General features: G+C 40.6%; 1 protein-coding gene across 1 annotated transcript in view; it reads left to right on the top strand.

Annotated features, from left to right (window-relative positions):
• AFAP1 (actin filament associated protein 1) overlaps positions 1 to 22,122 on the top strand; it is a 155,747-nt gene that overhangs the window by 59,924 nt on the left and 73,701 nt on the right. The window contains exons 2-3 of the mRNA XM_067558865.1: positions 6,185 to 6,313; positions 12,115 to 12,212. Of these exons, the coding sequence (XP_067414966.1) occupies positions 6,187 to 6,313; positions 12,115 to 12,212 (225 nt within the window). The 5' untranslated portion in view covers positions 6,185 to 6,186. The remainder of the gene's footprint in view (positions 1 to 6,184; positions 6,314 to 12,114; positions 12,213 to 22,122) is intronic.

Genomic DNA, 22,122 nt, shown 5'->3' with positions numbered 1-22,122 from the left:
TTTAGTCTCCATTTCAAAGGTCATGATTGCTTATTGAAAAAACTTATTCTGTGTGTTTCCTATTAGTCAATCCCAGTTCTTTTTGTGTGTGAACCACTAAATCTCTATGAAGGAAAAGAAAAGATTCTTGAAGTCAGAAAATAGGCCAAGAAGTGACAACGGGAAGGCTGGGTTGTGCTTGGTCACTTGCACATTTCATGAAAGTGTTGGTTGGTGGTTTTAAAAGATGCATCTAAGCTCCTTGTTCAAAGTGCTTCAAAAGTACAGTAGAACCTCAGTTACCAACACCTCGGGGATGGAGGTTGTTCGTAACTCTGAAATGTTCGTAACTCTGAACAAAATGTTGTTATGATTGTTCTTTCAAAAGTTTACAACTGAACATTAACTTAATACAGCTTTGAAACACTACTGTGCAGAAGAAAAATGCTGCTTTCCCTTAATTTTTTAGTAGTTTACATTTAACACAGTACTGTACTGTGTTTGCTTTTTTTCCTCTCTCCGGCTGCCTGATTGTGTACTTCTGGTTCCACATGAGGTGTGTGGTTGACTGGTCAGTTCGTAACTCTGGTGTTCATAACTCTGAGGTTCTACTATACCCATCAGAGTGCTATCTACATGCCATGTTTAAGGAGTTAAATCATTAAAAGAATGTAATTGTAGCTTTTACCAGCTGGGAATGGAGTTCATGGTTCTCTGCTGCTTCTTCAAGATTTGATAGCATTGCATACATTTCAAGAAGAGTAGTAGGGAGCTACATTCCACACATTTCCTTAAGCATTTGTGATGCCTTTAACTCCTGCAGAAGAAACACTGAGCTGTAAATTCAGATCCTGGCAGAAAAGTCAGGAGAAATTCAGAAACATTGTTTCTGAAATATTTTATAACAATTTTTAAGTTTAGCAAGTTATTCTGTTGTATTTAAGATCTTATACAGCTTTTTATATTATTTACTGTAAAATCAGTCCAATTCCCTTTAAAGTTTAAAGGGATGGAGAAACAAGTCAGACCTGCATTCTGAAAGTTTGCTCTATTTTAAGAAACTTAGCTTAGTAGTCTTGTACCACATGGCATAACAGGTCAATTGAACAAGTCATTTATCCTCTCTTCCCTCAGTTTATCCATCTTTCAAATGCTTTTCTGTGACATTCGTCTCCTTAGTATCTGAGTACCTCAAACATTTAAGGAATTTATCCTCCAGTACCCCCTTTAGATGGGGTGAGCATTATCCCTATGTTACAAAAGATGAACTGAGGCATGCACACACTAAATGGCTTGCCCACTGTCACACAGGAAGACTGTGGAAGATCAAGGAACAGAACCCAGATCACTTCATGCCGCAGGTCACTAAGACTATCCTCCCTCCAGCTCTAGGGTGGGGCTAATACTACTTACAGTATAATGGTGCTAAGGGATTTGATTTTAATGTACTGTTTATCATGTAAGGGTCTGCAGTATTTTATAAAGTAATATTAAAAGGTTTTACACAATCATTGATCCCCTTTCTGAGTTCTCATTTCTGATCCTGACATTTGGAGCACCTTCATGTTACTGATAAACTTGCAGACCAGCTGTGGTGGCCTGCAGCACTGTTTGGGATAGGGTTGGAAAGTCCCGTCCCCCCCTTTTTTTCCCCTAGTGGTATTTGGGTCAGGTACAGTCAGGTCAAGTGGTACTGGGGGGGGGAGAAGAAGGTTGAGAACCGCTGAGATAGACCATACCTTTTAGGTTCTTGTCATGAGCAGATTTTTGAGGGGGCTTGGGCATATTTTATCATTTTTTGCTACCCTTGTTAAAAGCCTTTCTAAAAACCACAGTGGAATATGCATTTTGAAAGTATGCACAATTAACTTAAAAGTAGCTGTACAACTCAGCTGAAGTGAACACATGCCAAGTAGTAGAAAATTTGGATGGGGCAGATAAGTGTCTTTAAGTAGATGAATAGTGTCTTTCTGAAGGGATTTGCATTTGCACATGTATAATCTTAACTCTGTTTATGATTAATTTTTTCTGTGTCCTTATACAAACTGCTTCTCTAGCTTGTTGCTGTTTCAGAACAGTGGTATCTGTCCGACCACTGATTTGAGTGGATTTGAGGATTTGATTTGTTGAGGGTAGAATAAACAGAAAGCTTTGTAGCTGCATAAAGCTCTTTCTCTGTATAATCGCTTCACAAGCCAGAATTATGGATGGATTTCGTAGTATTCTAGCTTCCGGTCTTAGATGGGGTTAGTACCGGTAGGGATACTGAGCCAACATGTTTCCCCCTCAGTTTGTCTGCAGTATATCAGCTATGCTGTAGAGTCCTGATCCTGCTTGCACTGAAGTCAATGGTATAACTTGAATTCAGTGGAACCAGGAAAGGGCCCACAATACCTTAACTCTCTGATCAATGTTGTGTTCTGATAGGGAGAGCCAGCCCAGTGCTAATTAAAGGAACCGTTCTGCCTGCATCTGACAGGCAGAACTGATGTACCAAGACTGGAAGCATTTAAGCCTCTAGTCTGTCTCCCTCAAAACACAGTTGGATCAGAGAGAATCAGAAGAGTTGCCATGAGTTCTGTGGGATACACTCCCTCAAAGTGAGTAGAGAAAACAGAAGTAACTTCCATTCCTTCCCTCTTCCTTGCCTGGTTACACAGGGCTGAGATCGGTGACGGGATTTGCTTGGAGCAATCACTATTTGAAGGGCAGAGGATAAGAGGGGCTTCACCCTTCCAAAATCTGTCTGGAAATTAGAGAGCCTCCCAGTTCTCAACAACTGAGAAGATGGGCAGAGTAATACTTTTCTCCTTCTCCTCCTCCCTTCTTCCAGCAGTTCGGGGACAAACAGCTTCCTTTGCCAGAATGCACGTGGCCTGAGAAAGTGGGAGCAGGCAGTATGCATGGTGGAAGAAGGGAGAGCATGGGGAGAGAGGATAGCGTGGAAGCATAGCATGTGCATGCTGGCAGAGGACAATGGAGAGAAGCAGTAGCAGGCTGTGTGTACGAGGGCAAGGGGATTGGGCAGATTAAGGGGATAAGGAGCAGATCATGGGGAAGGTGACAATGTTTGCTGCCGCCTCTGCCCCACAGTCAATGTGCACAATTTGTTTTAGAAGTGTTTAAAAGTAGAACATTGCTGTAAAGTACCTGTTCTAACACTTGTATATTAAACAGCAATGACAAAATGAATCAAATGATAAATTACTATAATTGATTAATTTAATATCAATCCCACCACAAAATAAAATCCATTAGTAGTACTTAGTTTTCACCCAAATGCTTTTGTTGTCAAGTGTTAAATACATTTTATAACCATCATAGAAATATAGAAAGCCCTTCCGAAAGGCCTGTTCAGTGATGGATGCTGGGAAGGAGGGCCTGGTAACTGAGGCGTGAGAACAGAGAAACCCCTTCTCTACTCATTTGTTTGGTTTTTTTTCCAGTCAGACCCATGTTCTGTCCGTTTACCCAGTTTATGTTTTAATTATCATTTTATGATGAGAGAAACCTCTGGAGTAACTTTCTTCCCCAGTTTCTGTACGTTACCAGGGCAATGAGAGAGGATGGAAGGGTCCAATCATTAGGAAACTAGCCTGGAACTTGGGATATCTGAGTTCAATTCCCTGCTCTGCCCTAGACCTTTCTGTGTGACCTTAGCTTCTCCGTGCCTCAGTTCCCCATCTGTAAATGGGGATGGAGAGTACTTCCCTACCTTGCCAAGGGTGTTATGAAAATAAAGAAATTAAAGATTTTGAGCTGCTCAGATCTGTAGCGATGGGAGTAACTAAGAAGGTAGAACAGCATAAGCCAGGATCCATCACAAAGGAAACATAAAACCAGAAGAGGTAGAAAATAAAGGAGCAGATTTCTACTAGTGTAAATTACTTTGACTTTTTTGTGTGATTGTGCATTGTTCGCATGTTTCCCTTCAGCCACTAGAGCAAAACACATGGTCACAGTTATACACATGAGCTTGGTAAACATTGCAGTTAAAAAGGGGGGGGGGAGGAAATCATGACTGAAGCAGTGCTTAGAGATATGGTACAGAGAGCCAGTGGTGAGACCAGATACAGTGGGATGCTGGGCATTTCTCAGTTAGAGACTATTAACCAGAGTGCTCTTCCAGCTCACAGTTGTTTCACAGTAATACTTCACTCTGGCATTAAATATCAAATTGCAAGAATTTTTGTTTTAAATATGTTATTGGTATTGCATAATTCAGTCATGGACTGTGGAAATATGTCATTTAATGAATAAAAATATTCAAAGCTGTAAATATGACAGAATTAAAAATGAGCTCAGAGAAGTCCTATGTTGAAAAAAGAGGGCCACTTCTAAAGATAAGGTGTTCAAGCATTCGCAAGTGAAGAACCAATGTGCACTGTTCAGCAAGCTGTGATATATGCACTGGTAGTGATATGGCTGGTTAGATCAGTCACTTGTTTCACTCAGCTGTAGGAACTGGCTTTATGGAAATATTGTATTAGAAAACAAACGTGTGGATATGATGGGAGGATAGGTAAGAAAGGAGCAAAGTAGGTAAGGAAGTGGATTTCTGCTTCATTCTTTCCAGGGGTAAAATAAAGAAGAATTTTTTTTGTTTTGTATTTTGTTTTAAATCCTGACCAGGTACAGCACATTAATAATGTTTTTCTCAGAAGTCTTGTACCCTTGTATATCTGATAGCCAAACAAATATTCCTTAAAACCATGTGTATTTTTCTTTACTCATTTTTGAGAAATCTACAATTCTTTGGTATGTGGACTAAAGTTTCCTACCTGTTCCATACAAACCTAGCACATTGGGGTCCTGGTCCATGACCAAAATGCCTCAGCATACCCTGATACTACTGCTAATAATAATAGAAAGACTTTCTTCCACACAACATCCAGCCTTTCCAGAGGCAGAGTCTTACTGTTACTACTTCAGTTATCAGATAGAGTTTGTATGATTGCATTCCCGTAAACTCCACAAGCCTTTGTAGCGTCACCCTGTTCCTGGTTTATTAGATACCCTCAGAGAGAATTCTTTGCTAGGATGAAGATGCCTACAGAATCAGCCTACTCTGTAATACTCAAAACTCTAGGCTAGCACTGAGCATAGACAACAGGGACAAATGATGTGGTCCTGGTACTGGCTTTGCAATCTATGCAGACACCTACATGGGGCTTGTGTGGAAAAACCACCTCCCACTGGGACCTTTGGATCTGTGAGCTTTCTCATCTGTGTGTGTGGAACTGCTTAGTTTGGGGGCTGAGTAGCTAGATCCACTTTATATATTTTTACATGTGCTAACGAGAGCTGATCCAAAAAAAAAAAAAAAAAGAGGGAGGGAGGAATATTTAATGAAAAATGCAGGGGGGAGACTCCTATTTTTTTGTGGGGGTAATAAAATTTTTCATATTTGACAAAATTCTTTTTGATTTTTTTTAGGGGACTCATTCCCTTTTTTAAAAATTTGTTTTAAAATCCCCTCCGTTGTTTTTTCACTAGATGGAATGTTTAAAGAGAGAGAGGGATTTTCCCCAGAATTCCAAAATGAAAAAAATTTGAAAATGTCAATGCATTTAGAAATTTTTGTCAAAACCTTTTCCATTTTAAATGACACCAAAAAGAAAGAGAGAATTTTTTTGCTAACCTGGCTGAATTTAAAAAATAAATAAATTTTTTTTTTAAAACTTCTGACATTTATGAGGGAGGGTGAGCAGGGTGGTTCACCAGAGACTGACTAATGGTGGGATTGGTGACATTGTGGGCTAGTTTTTGTAGTTTGCCTAATTAATGCAATATGTTTCCAGATAGTTTTAGGCCTGGTCTACATTAAAAGTTTGGCAGACTTGTAGACAGGTCAATAGAGTAGAAGCAGCTGTGTCAAAGGAAGAATGCTCTGTCAGTGTAACTACTGTCACTCGTTGAGTTTGTGCTTCTGCACTGATGGAAAATTCCCTTCCATCAGGGTGGGTCACCTTTATACTATGCAATTATGCTGGGCAAAGCTATGATGACCTAGCTGGGCGTGTATAGTCTGTGTAGTGTAGACATACCTTTAGCATATGTATGGGTATTGGTGGGGAGAGTACAGATTTAAAAAAAAAAAAAAAAAAAGACAAGTAATAGCCTTCTCTTTAATTAAGAGAATTCACTGGCCTTTCTAAATCAAGTTTACATGTTTAGAAAAGTTAATTCTTGTTGTTTTTTTCAGCTATGGAAGAATTAATAGTTGAATTGCGTCTGTTTCTTGAACTTTTGGACCATGAATATCTAACATCCACTGTCAGGGAGAAAAAAGCAGTAATAACTAACATTCTCCTGAGGATACAGTCATCAAAAGGTCAGTGTCGGAGACTTATTTTGTTCCTTGCAGAATGGGAAGAATTCGTTTATGCTCAATGTTTTTTTCTTTCCCCCAAATGCCAAATTGAAACAAAGCAAAGACTTACAAAGAGACAAAAAATAAATATAAACTTGCTGAGTGCTTTCCTTTGCTACATTTTATTGTTAAATGTAACAAAGGGCTGGAACTAAGCTACTACACATGTCTTCCACCATGTGAATGTTAACACAATCTAGCCACAAAGTAATTTATTGCACTGTAGATGATCTGCCAACCAGAATGTTTTTCTGATCTGTGAATTAAGCAGTTGCTTTATTTTGATTGTGGATGGGCTTGCAATTAGTGGTATTGGTTGAAAAATAGTGTTATATTATGGAGCATTGGCAGCTGCTGTGTAGCTGACCATTATAATGCTATATTTGATGTGTCTCCAAACCCTTCCACCGTAACTTCCCCAAAAATAAGCCAATCTCTGAGATTTCAGGGTATGTCTACACAGCAAAAAAAAAGACCTGCAGCAGCAAGTCTCAGAGCCTGTGTCAACTGACTGGGGCTTGCAGGCTAAAAATAGCAGTGGAGATACTCAGGCTGGAGCCCAGGCTCTGAGACCCTCCTCACTCACCAGGTTTCAATGTCTGGGCCTGAATCTTTACGCTGCTATTTTTAGCTCTGCAGAATGAGCCCCGTGTACCCTTAGATGCCATCCCAGGATAATTATTTTCCCTTGGATGTTTTTTGCTTGTTTGTTGTTTTTTGGTGGGGGGGAGAGAAGAAATTGTAAAGTTAGTGTTGTACAATAATTTCCCTATTTACATAATCCTTTCATGTCATCCTATCCTATTTTAAAATACCCCATTACCTTAACTTTGCCCTCTGATATTTGTAAAAGCCTATATGCATGAATCAAAGTAACAAACTGATTAGGAGCTTTTAAAATTGAAAGGCTCCATTTATCATATAGTAGAAGTGTGACATATATTCCGTTACCCCCTATAAAGGAACATACATATGTCAGTTGTTGCACAATATAGCTAAAAATGCACCCTTTAATCCCATTTGTAAACTTTCAAAATATGTCATTCAACTAATGCCCCAATCATTATATTTGCAAATGGAATAGAAGAAAAATAAAGCAACTGATCAAAAAGAGGTAAGATACATTTTAAAGTTCTGTGAAAAAGCTTTCTTCACCTTCAGGAACTCTGTTACAACATATACAGTTTTGGAAAACCTAAAAATATCCTGCAGATTACTAAAATAAAAAAAAAAGTCAAACTTGAAATGAGATACCAGCAGTTGAAATTAGGAATGCTACGGAGGACTTTCCAAATGGCAGATCTCCTTGGCTGGACACTAGGTGCACAAGGCCTATAAATCTTTACGGGAGCTTCTGCTGCCTTGAATGCTTCAAATGTTTAGTCACTCCCTTGAACAAAGAAAATTGCCTAATTCTTGTCTGGAAGCCAGTATAACCATACCTCTGAAAAAAGAAAAAAATCCAGAAGACTGTAGATCATACTGGCCAGTATAACTAACCAATCTGGACAATGAAGTACTAGCAAAAAAGCCTAGGGAACCAACTATGTGGCTTCATTCCAGGGAATGCCACAAATTATAATATTTAATTAATGTGAAACATTATTCATCATATTAAAGACATGAATAACAATCGCCTTCTAGCATTACATGCAGAAAAGATGTTTGTTACGATAGTGCAAAACAATCTGTTTGTAGTACTGGAGAACTACAGTTTTAAAAAATCAATTTATAACCTCCATCTCAAACTGATCTGTGGTTCTCCATGTACCTTCTTTTATTTGAATAGCTTCTGACTCTCTCTTTAAGGAGTGGCACAAGTCAAGAGTGTCCTTTGTCACCTCTTCTTGTTTGGTCTGACCCTTGAACTACTTGCAATAGCTGACAGATTCCCCCGAGATTCAGGGAATTCTTCTTCGAGAGTTTGCTCCTGTCCATTCCATGCTAGGTGTGCACACGCTGCGTGTACAGTTGCCGGAGATTTTTCCCTCAGTGGTATCCGTTGGGCTGACTATAGTGCCCTCTGGAGCCGTGCATATATACACCGGTATAAGCCCCTCACACTCTCAGTTCCTTCTTACTGCCTGTGATGATTACTGGAACGACCCTTCTTTTCCGGTTGTTTGGACTCTTCTCTAGTCATATTTGTGTAATTTTTGTAGTTAGTGTATGTAGTTCTTAGTGTTAATGTATATAGCAGTGCAAATAGCTATCCTCGTTGTCACGGGACTATTCGCCCCAGCGGCATGCCTCGGTCCCTGAGCTTCAAGCCTCTTGCAGCATACCCACACCAGTGAGTGACCCGCGCTCTAACTTTTTAAAGTGTCTGGGGGAAACTCACATTAAAGACAAGTGCCAGATCTGCAGGGACTTCACATCTTGCACTAATAATGACAGGGACATTCAACTGAAGGCCATTCTTAAGGGGGTGGCCCTCAGATCAATCACGGAGCTGAGCTGTTCTGAATTGGCCTCAAGCACCTTGGCATCCATGTGAAGCGCTCCTCTGGTACTGGGCCTTTCCTCCCACCACTCCTCCTCGGTGGCTTTGAGGAGGTGGGCTACCGCCTCATCCTTCATGGCACTGGATCCTGATCCCAGTAACAACACCCAGGAGATGGTACTGGTGGAGGTGGCAGAAGAGGAGGGAGCCCCTCCTCTGGTGCAAGCAGCCGCTGCCTCCTCCCCAGATGAGATTGTTGTGGGACCCATCAAGACCTTCTGAAGCGGGTTGCGGCAAATCTGGGTCTGAAAATTACAACACACAGCCTAATTGACATCCTGGCTGCAGCAGCTCCCTCCAAGGTGGCCTTACCATCAATAAGATGGTGATGGGACCAGTCAAGGCTCTATGGCAAACACCTTCTCCCCCCACTTCAAAGAGGGCAGGAAAAAAGTACTATGTACTGGTGAGTGGGTTTGAATACTTGTACTTGCATCTTCCCCTCCCCTTCCACCCCAGGTCCCTGATGGTCGCTGCAGCAAATGAGTGAGATAGACAGGGCCAGTTGTGTGCTACCCTGAGGAATAAGGATGCAAAGAGACTAGGTTTTTTCAGGGGAAAATTTATATGACGGGTAGCTTCCAGCTCCATATCTGCAACCAGCTAGCACTGCTCAGGAGATCAGATTTTATTCTTTGGGACTCCTTTTCTATATTTAAGAACTCTCTGCCACAAGAGGCGAGACAGGAGTTCACAGCTCTCTTGGATGACAGTAAGACGTGGCCTGAAGGATTCGATGACCACCCTGTGTTCCTTGGGCCTTTACATCCCATCAGCTGCCAGGAAGCACTTCAGGGCCCAGCAGCCTCCTTGGTTCTCTGCACCTCCTAGACAGAGCCCTATAAGAGAAAGGGGAGAGGTTACAAATGGTGCCAGACTCTCCCTTCCACCTCAGGCTCCCAGTCAGGGTCTCAGAGATAATCTGGCAGGCCCAAGCAGGCCTTCTGAAGGTAGGCCAGATGGTGCTGTACCAGTCAGTGTCTCAGATGTGCTCCCCCCACTTTTATTTTTGGACCATCTGTTGCTCTTCAGGCCAGCATGGGCATCCCTAACATCACCATCGGTAGACTTAGTCTTGGATGTGTCAGATCTAGGTGGGAAACCCACCTCGGCAACCTCTGGACTGAGGGCCTCTGGTCCTAAGAAGAACTTTCCCTATATATAAATGTCAGGGAACTCAGGGCGGTACGCTTAGTTTGCCAAATGTTCCTTCCACAGATCTTAGCCAAAGTGGTGCAGGTCCTGACAGACAACACTGCATCCGTGTTTTACATCAACAAACAGGGAGGGACTCAGTCTTTGGCCTTGTGCCAGGAGGCCCTCTGATGAGGGACTTCTGGGTGAAACATGCCATTCACCTCAAGGTGATACACCTGCCAGGAGCCCACAATGTACTGGCAGATCACCTCGGCAGAGCCTTTTCCTCTCACCATAAGTGGGCTCTTCACCCAATCGTCAGTGTCATCTTCCAGAGGTGGGGGCAGAACAGGAAGTGTCTGAACAACCTAAAACTCTAAACTAAATCTCAGTCAAACTCATTTTGCTTCACCTTGTTTTGTGGAAAATATAGAGCTTTCACCTCCAAAGATCCAGTTTATTCTGTTGCTGGAGCCTGTGATTAATTTATAATTGTGTGATTGCCAGCATGTTTCCATAGAAATGGTTGATGCATCGAACATCATTCTGACTTCACTGCATAATTAAATAGAAGATGGGCTATTAGGGCAAGTCCTTATTTAACACACACAGAGCTTTGGCTGTTAGCAAACAAAAAGATTTTGATTTTTTTTTTTTTTTTTTTTGGGTCCCAGAAAGAAACTCTCTGTTTAACTTTCTTGTTATCACTGAAATACAGCAAAAGAAAGTGGATTAAGCAAATGGGTAAAATTCTGAATGTGGACTTGTCGTACGTGAAGAGGTACAACTGAAAATTATTTTGGAATGTTTTTCAAGAAAAATCTCTAAACTTGATTTTCAGGAAGCAAGAATTCTCTGGCCCCTAGTCATAGTCTATTTTATCAGCATTGTTTGTTTTTTTCCATCTGTTACTTCACACCTACTGGTGCTACAATGTTCTGACAAGAAGCATTTAATCATTGATTACACTTTTTGGGAGTTGTATAGCTTCGGACAAAGATATTAATTTGATTCTATAAATATGTGTGTAAAAATGAAACAAAACACTAAGCTAAATTCAGACCTTGGGTAAGCAGAATGCAACTCCATTGATTGAATTGATGCCAAAATGTTGAAGAAATGAACCCTAATCTCCTGAGTTGATATTTTTTGATAAGCTATACCATGTTCCTTTTAAGAGAGTGTGACTGGGATTCAAATTATTTTACTGAGTTCTGAGACTGACAGTCAGTAGTGACTAGTAGGAGGCTCAGGGCACAGCTTTTACACACAATCTCCCTTCCAATTCCAAGTTCTCTTCTCTGTTTTCTCCAGAGGCAATTGAACTAATGAAACTCTCTTCTTGTTAGACCTTTTGGAAACCATGGGTCTTCATAACAAAAACAGAGGGTTAAGCAAAAGAAGAAAATATTTAGAGGGCGGAACTTCTGTGCAACTCTGCACTAATAGTTTATTTTGTTGACACTTTCTAGCCTGGAAAATGATGGCTGAGGGCACCCTCTGTACTCCTCTGGGACATCCCCATCTTCTATATCTTCCTCTTGCAAACAGGTTCAACCCTTTAGCTAATAAGTATCTGATAAATTGTTCAAACTCTGGCTATTTAGATTCCTTAAATTTTGTTCCTCCCTTGCCCCCCCACACTAATCTAGAACTATTTCATGTATAGCTTTTCTGTATCTGGTATTCAGCAGAATGGAATGGTTTTCTCATATGCAGTAAGGTGGGTGAGCATGAGTTTGTTTTGTTTAATTAGAAGCTTAAATTATAGCATTGATCCTATTAAGTCGTGTTTTGAGTCATTAAGACATTGATAAATGTGGCTTTGGAAGTCATCTGTGATCTGGGGAATGGGAATGAGGCCAAGAAGGAAAGCTGGATCCTAGACTTCCACGTTCTGAGAGCTTGTGTTGATCTCTGCCGCCTGCCATTTATGAAGGTGGATGAATACAACGTCTGTTGTGTGTTGCTTGATGGATGCTAAAAACAAACGTGCAGGTACAAATGTTTCAGAAATGGAGAACTAACAGGTTGTGTGAAAAGTAATTAGATATAGTGGAGCAATGTCCCATTTTAATACTTTGGTTTACTGTCTTATGTGTCATGTATTTTTTTCCTGCAGGTTTTGAAATAAAAGAACATGTACAGAGACCAGAAGTTTCCAACAGTTTGCCTGCTCCACCTCAGATGCCTCTACCAGAGATTCCTCAGCAATGGCTGGTAAGTGTTAATTTAACTGTACATTCAACCCTTAGAAAATATTTCCTTACTGTTGTTGTGATAACCCTTAACACAAATAATTAAAAGAAAGCTATTCCCATTTTCCTCAAGGTAGCTCAACATGACGAGACTTTCTTTTTGTAATATATAATTAACAAAATACAGGCCTAGTGTCTTAAAAATCAACCTGGATTGCAAGGGAAGAAAGGACTTTAATGCTGTCCAATGAAGTTTACTTTCAAGAGCAATTCCCTAAAATTTTAAGTCTCACTTTCTGTAGCCTGTCTATGTAGCTCCATTGGCTCTGGGGACCTTTTTTTTTTTTTTTTTCTTTTTTTCAGGCCAACATGGCAGAAGCTGAGCAGAAGAATAACTACAAGAGGGTAGCATAATTCCTTTCTACCATTTACGGTCTGAGGTGGGACTCTAACAGTGTCTGCACCTTCCCAGTGTTCTTACTATCTTCCAGGTTTTTTTGCACATAGTTGCAGTTCTTAGTTGGCTAGTTCATTCACTCTGGGGTTTAGGGACTGCACTGTTTGGGACATCTGTTTTATGCCCAAGATCCCTGGCTTTCAACCCCATTTGCCAGTCCCCAGATTTTCCCAGTTAGTGACCCCCCACATCTCTTGTTTCTATTGTCTTTGGGAGTTGTATATCCCATCTATCTGCGAGATTTATAATTTGTTCCCTTCTTGTATGTGACAGTCTTGCAAGCTTTGCTCTAGGAATCATCTGATGGGGCTCTCTGTGTGACCACAGCCCAGTGCAGGGTGGTCCTGGATTATTGGAGCCTAAGGCTAAAGACTCTGAAAGACACAGGCATGTTGAGAGTAACAGAAAACACCCTCATAAAAAAAATGGGGAGGTCCCCAGCTCTGAGAAGAGGTTGGCCTCTGTCACTGCCTCTTGGGATGGTGTCTTGAGGGGTTTCAGCTTTTCCTGACTTAACCCTCCTTAGTTTGCTCTCTGTCAGGTCAGTTCCTGGACCCTCACCTTCAATTAAGCCTGTCAGCCCTTCTCTTTTTGGGCTTGCAGTCTCTTTCAATCCCTTGGCTGTGTTCGCGGAGACAGCCTGGTGCAGGACTGTTGCCACCTTGCTATCCCAGGCCTTTCTGCCTCCATTTCCTTCTCTGCCCTCTCCCCTGCATAGCAGGCCTTGTTTCCGCTATTGGTTACAGTTGTGGATGCCTGCCTCCGTGACTGGCAGCTCTGGCAGCTGTGTGGGGTTGTGTTCCAACTGCTTGTTTATAAACAGGAGTGATTCAGTGAGACCTGCTCAATCGATCAGGAAGTCAACTGAGTAAGTCCACTCCCTCAAGTAGCGTAGCGCTGAGTTGACAGGAACGCTGTTCCTGTCGGCTCAGTGCAGTGAGAACAGCACGCAGAAGGGAAGCAGAGCAGTTGACATCAGTTATGCAAACTACTCTGTGTAGTTTGCGTAACTCTCATCGACTGCTGCTGAATTGCGCGGTAAGTGTGAACCAGCCCTAAGCCATTTAGAAAATCCCTGATATTGTTCACCCCTTTCACTGAGCAAATGAAAGGGGAAGCAATTTAATAACAAACACCTGAAATGGATTTTGAGTTGTATCCAACTTATGAACAGATTAAAGTCCCTTCTCAGGGTGTGAGGACCCACTCTACTAGAGCACACACTAGTTCATCTCCAAAGTATGCCTCTTGAAGAAATCTGTAGAGCGGCAACATGGAGTCACTGCACACTTTTACCAAACACTATGCCTTGGTCCCGGCTTCTTTAGTTGATGAATCCTTCAGCTTGACAGTCCTTCAATCTATGGTTCACCTTGCTCGTCGGTGAATACTGTTTCTGAGTCACCGATAGTGAATTACCCATAGGTACCAGCACTCAAGGAAGAAAGGAATGTTACTTACATTACAGTAACTGGAGTTCCTCAAGATGTGTAGTTCCTAAGAGTATTCACAATCTGCCCTCCTTTCCCTCTGCCTGGATCCTTTCTTTATTCAAGATAGAGTAGGAACTGGATATCCGGTTGGTCCGTGCCACCCCTTATGTTCTCAGTTCAAAGCTCAAGGAAGCGCAGGATGCAGGAACGGGTTAACTGGCACTTTTAATGAAGAATCTTCCAGTCTTGGGCCCATGGAGTACAAGCACACCCATAATGACCACACACCCTGGAGAACTCTAGTTACTAAAAGGTACGCAACCTTCCTTTCTAGCCTGAGTACTTGAATATGTCTTGGTATACATTTTCCCCATCATTAAGTTTGCACTAGGTTTCTTGTAGATGATGTTACTGAGACATCATCTTGAGTTGAGAAGACGGGCAAACACCAATGTTTGCTCATAGGTTGGGAGTAACAAAGCAGCCGATACTCCAAGTCCTGCTCAACTGCTGCTGGTTTATCACCTAGGATCCCACCACTGCGGCATCATCAAGCAGCTTAAAAATACCCTTTCCAGTGAAGCAATGAAATAATATCCTGTAAGTCCCTGCTGTTCAGATATTCTTGTGGAAGGCTATCATAAATTACCCACAGCATGACAGGGACAGAACACATAACTTCCATGCATTAAGTTGTCATAGTACCTCTGACTGTCAGTGATTTCAGAGAGAAATGCTCTGTGGGAAAAAAAAAAATCCAACAGCACACACAGCTATTTTGCATTATTTCCACAGTAAAGTGCATGCATCTTTTTGTTTTTTCTGGAATGCTGACAGTCTAATAATTATTTAACTATAACAAGTGTCCAGCAATGTGCCAGACCTCTTGTAGACATAAATCAAAAGAGTAGGTCAGTTCTATCCCCAACCCTTCCCCACATGCATACATTACTCTGTAGGAATGTTCCATATAAATGGGCTTTCTATTGTTGGGAATCAGTTTGAAAGCTTCCTTTTATCTTGTTCTCTACCAGGTATAATCTCAGACTTTTATTAGAAAATGCCAAAAAGGAGATGGTGCCCTCAGAGAAGAAAATCCATAGTGAAATCAAAAGGAATTTTTAAAGTGAGATGTTGCAAATTAAATGAATCACTCTGTAAACATAAAGTATGCCAACTGTATGGGTTCTTTATGAAATATGCGGTTAGATTATGATATAAGAAAAATACACTTCTAGAATACTGAAGAGGAAACTGTGTCTTTATTTTACCTCAAGATTTCTTGTAGGGTTTAATATTACTCATTACTTTCTGGTCTGCCGTATAAAAATAGAGTCCTTCGACATTGTTACATGTTTTTTTTCTATCAGAAAAATGTCGGAAATTATCTTTTTTCCCTTTGTATTAAAAGGTCAAATTGTGTAAGTTCAATAAAAGTTCATTGATTAAAGCCATTTGAGTATGGTTAAAAGCCGAATAATGATTTCAATTTGAAAGGACCTTGAATAGCATCTTCCATAATTAATAGTAATGCAAGATTTTGAGTATTGAATAAGCTGCCAACAGAATCTAACTTTTAGGGCTACAGACAAGGACACAACACTGTTGAAGGAAAAAATAATTCAATTCATGGAAATAAATGGTAAAGGAGATGTAATGTAGGATGGGTTCACCAAAGGTAGATCATGCCAAACTTACCTGATTTCCTTCTTTGAGAAAATAACTGACTTTTTTAGAAAAGGGAAGTGCAGTAGATCTGATATACTTGGATTTCATTAAAGCATTTGACACAGTACCACAAGGGAAATGATTAGTTAAAGTAGGGATGATGGGGAGCAGTACAAGAATTGTAAGGTGCATAAGGACTTGGCTAAAAGGGAGAAGGCAATGTGTTGCGCTAAAAGGTGAATTAATGGTCTGGAAGGAGGTTACTAGTGGAGTTACTCAAAGATCAATCTTGGGACAGTCTTATTCAATATTTTTATTAATGGCTTTAGTACAGAGGCGTGTACTAATGAAATTTGGTGATTTAATACAAAGTTGGGAGTTATCGTCAATGCAGAGGAGGATCCGAATATTATATTGGAAAATCTGGATGACCTTGAATAGTGGAATAACAGAAATAGGATGAAATTCAGTTGGCCTTCTTTTCTTTACTTTTCTGTCCCAGACTTGTTTGCAATAGAGCAGATATCTGATCTGGTAATATGCTTGCGTTTATTGGTCACTCTGCCACTGTCACTGTTTTACTTCCTAATTCACATTGACAGTATGGCCCATTCTCCTTGATTTGAGTTTCCGTGTGGCAAATTCTACACTGTTCTCTTGGAGGTTCTGGTAGCTCCTGGCTCCACAGCACCCTTTCTCCCTTAATGTCTCTGATCCCCTCCAAATTTATTTCCCGGAAAGCACAAGAAATGTTTCAGGCCTGTCTTTTCTTCACTCACCCCTACTTGAACCTCGCTAGGAATTGTGCTTCTTGACTTGAGCTCCTTTATTAACAGTCTTGTATGCTTCAGGTTGGTACCAGCTCTTTTCTCCAAGTGTTTCAGATTTCCCTCAGCCATGAGGCTATGAAAGTGGCTAAGTAGTGTCTCCCTCTTCTTGTGCTCCAACAACTCTCCTCTCCTCCCTCAACTGTCTCCAAAATGCTTTTCTTCTGGGATGCATGTCAATGATGTTTTATATGAGATTACAAGACTGCATCATCTCCACTCCTTGTTTTATCTATGCCTGAACAAGACTGAGCTCCAGTGGAGGACCTCAGTATATTTTGTGTTTGTACAGTGCCATGTACATTGCTGGTACTTAATGAAAGAGTAAGCTTTGTCTTGTAGCCAGGCTGTGGGGAGTTGTTTTCCAGGTAGCCCCCCATTCGGTAAGGTTCTGGATACAGAGATGTCGAGAGGTTCTTTTCAAAATGCAGGAAAAGACCACCCCTCTTTAATCTGGTATATTTTGCATGCTTTCTCCTTTAAGACAATTTGCAGTGCTTTACTGTAGCCTGTAAGCAGTTATTTCATGGCTGGTCCCAGCTACCTTTATTTATCTGGCCCCTGAGGTACATTCCAGACATTGGAGTGTGGACATAAAGGAATTTGAATATTGTTGTGGAATGTAAAGATGGTAAAGCTTGCGTATATTGAATATATCCTCCAATGAATGCAAGATCTGCATTCAGTTGGTTTCAAATTGGATTATTAGTTCATAAATGGTGATACTTAAGTCTGTTTCCAAGCCTGGAGCTGCTATGATTTCTTTATAATTGCATATATAGAAGTTAAAATCAGTTAAATGTACAATGCTGACTTCCGGATTACGAATTTCTACAAAACATGTGAGACACTGGGAGGGGGCTGGAGCACAAGACGTATGAGAAGAGGCTGAGGGAACTAGGCTTGTTTAGCCTGTAGAAGAGAAGAATGAGGGGGGATTTGATAGCAGCCTTTAACTACCTGAAAGGGGATTCCAGGGAGGATGGAGCTAGGCTGTTCTCGGTGGTGGCAGATGACAGAACAAGGAGCAATGGTCTCAAGTTGCAGTGGGGGAGGTCTAGGTTGTACATTAGGAAAAAGTTTTTCACTAGGAGGGTGGTGAAGCACTGGAATGGGTTACCTAGGGAGCTGGTGGAATCTCCATCCTTAGAGGTTTTTAAGCTGATGCTTGACACAGCCCTGGCTAGGATGATTTAGCTGAGGTTAGTCCTGCTTTGAGCAGGGGGTTGGACTAGATGACCTCCTAAGGTCCCTTCCAACTCTATGATTCTATGAAAGTGTAAATAATAACTGTTTAACAAAGTGCTCCAACATTTTACAGGTATGTAAATGATTATATCCCTGCCCTAAACAGTTTACAATGTAACTCACGCTTAGAAATGTGTAATAACAGTTAGCTGCTCAAATGCTGAGGCAGAATGGTCTTGTGGTTCAAGCTGGGAGTCGGAGCTGGATTCTATCCCTGGGTCTGCCACTCACCTCACCGCATGTTGCACTGCTCAAGATTGTAGGTGGTAATTCCATGAGTCACTATGGCCAGGATAACATTTGTCAGCATTGGGTATGGGGTTGTGGCCACCCAGACGTGGAAAAGGTTGATTCTTGCAGTTATTGGTATTCTTGCAGCTAATCTTGAGTACCCCATCGCAATGAAGACTCTGAAGGAGCCCAAACCTATGTATTTTCTGGTGACTGGAAGACAGCCTTCCTCAACTGAGGATGATTGGCTGGTTCTTTGAAAAATGTTCGCCTTCCAGCCATGGTTCCCTTTTGTCTTTGTAAAATGTGCACGTGTAACTGGCTGTGTGTCTGGATCCAAAGATCATCTGGGGAGGTGTTTGCTTAAGTAAATAAGGCCAAAAAATTCAAACTTTGGATGCCTGAAGTTTTAGTAATTTCTTCTGGCTATGTTGCATTTCAGAATGCTGTTTCTTTTGCCATTCCTATATTTTCCCTGATATTTGAATTGGTCTTGGCTATTATTATTATTCACATTTGTATATAGCAGCGGTTCTCAACCTATTTACCATTGTGGGCCGCATATGCAGCTCTCTGTGTGTTAAGTGGGCCACATCCACGCAATATATATATTGCCTGTATGGCCCTAAGGATGTCACATGGGTTGCAGCTGAGAGCCACTAGTATATAGTATCATAGCAATATCTTAGTTTAAGTGATCTAATTCTGAGACTTTTATAACACTTTCATAAAGAATAGCATAAATTGAATCGTATTTCAAAGCTTTCTTCATCTCTGGCCTGCAAGGCCATACAGTCTTGGATTGGCTTTTACTACATTTTGGCCATCTGCTCAATCCTCGACAGTTAGGGTTTACAGTGCACTCAGATTGCTCTACTAAAGGCATACAGTGATCTAACTCTGTGTCTAAATGAAGCAGAATGTCATCTCTTCTAATTGTATTAGATCTCTTGGTGAATTGGTGACCTTCACCACACTGGACTGTAAGAGAGTTACTTTCCTTATTGCTGCTGTTGATTTCAAAGGAAGCAGAGTTAGGACAATGCTGACTCCTTGTGAAAATCCCACCTGAAGTCTTCTCCTATATTGTTTCATTTTTTAAAAGAAAACTCTTCACTATGTCATGCTGTGCACAAACCTTCACAGAATAATGGTATAATTTAATTGGCATTGTCCCTGTCCTCTCTTCCTCTCACTGTGTCTGCTGGTTCTTGTCTTAACCCCTCATCATGTCATGTGCATAAATATCTTATAAGCGCCTTAAGCAGGGAAATGCCTAGCAGCTACAACAATAAAAAAAAATCAATAATCACCTATCACTATTGCTTCAACACAAACTATTATTTAAATCCATCCTTCTGGGATTTGTATTGAGGTATTTGCCAGAATTCTGATTGCCCATTGCTCTTCTCTTTACACCTGAACCTTTTTGGTACATAGACCAATTCTTATTTCATATATACAAATTTGTTCTGCCTTTTCTTTATTTTCCAGGTTCTTCATCTGTATATTTCCTGTTGTCTGAGTGATGCCTCCATGTGGATATGTACTAATCTTTCTTTATTAATCCTAAATAAAACAGAAATTCAATTTTTTCCATCCTTTTTACTTTTGAATCTCTGAGGTAAATTCTTCCCACATTTCTTCTGTGTGTGCGCCATGGGGTTTGGGTGTAACTCTTGCCTGCCTTTTGTCATTAAGTCGTGTGTACTGTACTTGAGCTTTGCAAATTTTATTTAATAGATATCTCAAATTCAGGCATGTCTGACAGATGTTCCAGCTAAAGTTTAAGTGCATTTCTGGGTTCTGTCCCAGGGCAGCGGTGCCATTGCATAAAACAACCAGTTTGGAATCTGAGCTCAGTTAATACTGTTAGATGCTTACCAAGTGCTTACCACTTCTAAATATTATATTATATTATATATATTTTTTTTTTGCTTGGGTTGCCCCACTGATGTGGAATTCTTTGGTTTCTGAGATTTGTGGTATTAAATTATTGTTCTGACTAAAGCCACAAGTTAATTATTTTTAATTTGCTATCCTCCATAATCCATCATATATTGTTCATGATGGTTTTTGTTGAGTGCAAGAACTTCTTTAACAATGCAGAGAAATACTGTACAAATGTTTAGGATAGTGTTTCATGTACTGGATGTTGGACAATAACATGAAAGTACTCTATGCTTGTAAATCTAAACTGGCTCTTTATTAAGACAACTATTTACAGAAATGCTGCAGCTGTTATACTAGCCATGTGTACACCGACTGACTTCCTGGTGCCTCCTGCAACCTGTGTTCCCCGCTCCAAGTTTTTTGCTTTGTGAGGTTTGTGGTACTGCAATAGGCACACCTCCCAATTGCAGTGTAGACATACCTTCTATACTGGGCTACTATCGAGGCCCTGGGGAGGGTGTGTTGCGATTACCTAACATTACCAGGTAGGGATCCCTTCTTATCTGTTTTGTCTTTGCCATCAGTCTCTTGGCTGTCTTTACTCCCAGCTTCATCTTCTGATTCCTTTTTGGGTATCTAGGGGAAGATACCTTGTGTTCAAATTTCCATTTGGCGCTCAATTGTTTGAATTCCGATACAGTGTACTGTAACCCATTATCTGAACATAGCGTGCCAAGTATGCCATCTCTTACAAAATGCAACTTTAATTTCCTAATCTTGCCTGAGTCTCCATCTGTTGTCAATCATTATATTATGTAGTTGCTTACTTATACACTTTGCACTCTCAATTAGGCCTTCATGCCTCGTCAGTAGGCAAGTTCCCTGTTTCATCTCATGTCTGCCTCTATCCCTAGGTGTGACACATGTATCTGTCTCGTGATGTCAGCTCTTAACTCTGCTGGAATTACTGGTTTGTGTCCTTCAAATAAAATTCTGCCTTGCGTGTACAGTTCATGATTCACCTGGTAGTAATGGAAAAACTCCTATGGCATTTGCTCCTTGCAATCTGGCTAACCCTGGCATATAACCTTGTATTCTTTTTTAAACTGCATGTAGTACCCCATCCTGTTTGGTGCTTTGTTGGAATGCCCGGAGCCTCTCATCTGAGAGTTGAAAGTACTCTGGTAGACTCTGTGTCCTGTTCCACAATTATCTGTGTTGTAGTCTGGGACGTATGCTGTGCTAAGTGTATCTGCCACTTGTAGCTACTTTCTTCGCCAGTATCTCATCCTCACATCATTGATCTGGAGTCTCAGTGACAATCATTTGTGGTCCCTCTGAGTCCCATGCAGGTTGCTACAGACAGGAAATAAAGTAGTTATTTGGCTAGAACAAAATAGAAATTTAGCCAGGACATAGAGGTAACATAGCTACTCTGATGGAAAGTGCAATAGCTTCTTTAATGACCTCAGGTTGTCAGGGTGTACTTGATTGAAAGCTACTAACATAATACCAATTTAAATATTAGAAAATTATGCCAGATTGCAAGGTAAAAACAATAGGAGCAATTTGTCTAGTTGTTACCGAGTTATCAGTTGTAATAATCATTTTTGATAAGCAAGCTATTTGTGTTTGGGGTGCTTGTCATTTGCAGATGAGTTAATAAAGTTTTATTAAAATCAGATGTTCTGTTTTGGTGCATACTTCACAATTCCATGTCAGTTTTGCTCATGAAAAGTTGCCAGAACAATTTACAACTTTATAGTGAATTGAAAGGTTTTAACAGTACAATAACATGTTTTTGAAAAAAATCATTGTAAATATCAATAACATCAGAATGTCTGTGTATATATATTAATACATTTTTCATTTGATGTACAGAACATTAGGCGTGCCTAATCTCATGGAAAACACAGGGTTTTTGCTACAGATGTTGAATGTGGTCTGTGTTTCTGCTTTAAAAGAAGGCGGAGGGGGAGGGGTGAACAAGTTGGCTCACTTTAATCAGAAAACATTCTTAATAGTGGACATTTCTGAAAAGTGCCTTCTGTTGTTTCTACTAATTGTGCATCTTTCAAATGCTGTTGTGTTAAGGTTTTTTCATTGTTTTTAAAACTTTGTGCATGGCAAGAAACTGCAAAATGCATTTGAAAAACCAGGTCCCGGTTCATTCAG

This window comes from Emydura macquarii, unplaced genomic scaffold, assembly GCF_026122565.2.
Source record: "Emydura macquarii macquarii isolate MOO-44397 ecotype Brisbane River unplaced genomic scaffold, CSIRO-AGI_Emac_v2 contig_2199, whole genome shotgun sequence".
In the NCBI taxonomy this organism is placed as follows: domain Eukaryota; kingdom Metazoa; phylum Chordata; order Testudines; family Chelidae; genus Emydura; species Emydura macquarii.
Note: the sequence above shows the minus strand (reverse complement) of the source record. Positions and strands in the feature narration are given on the sequence as shown.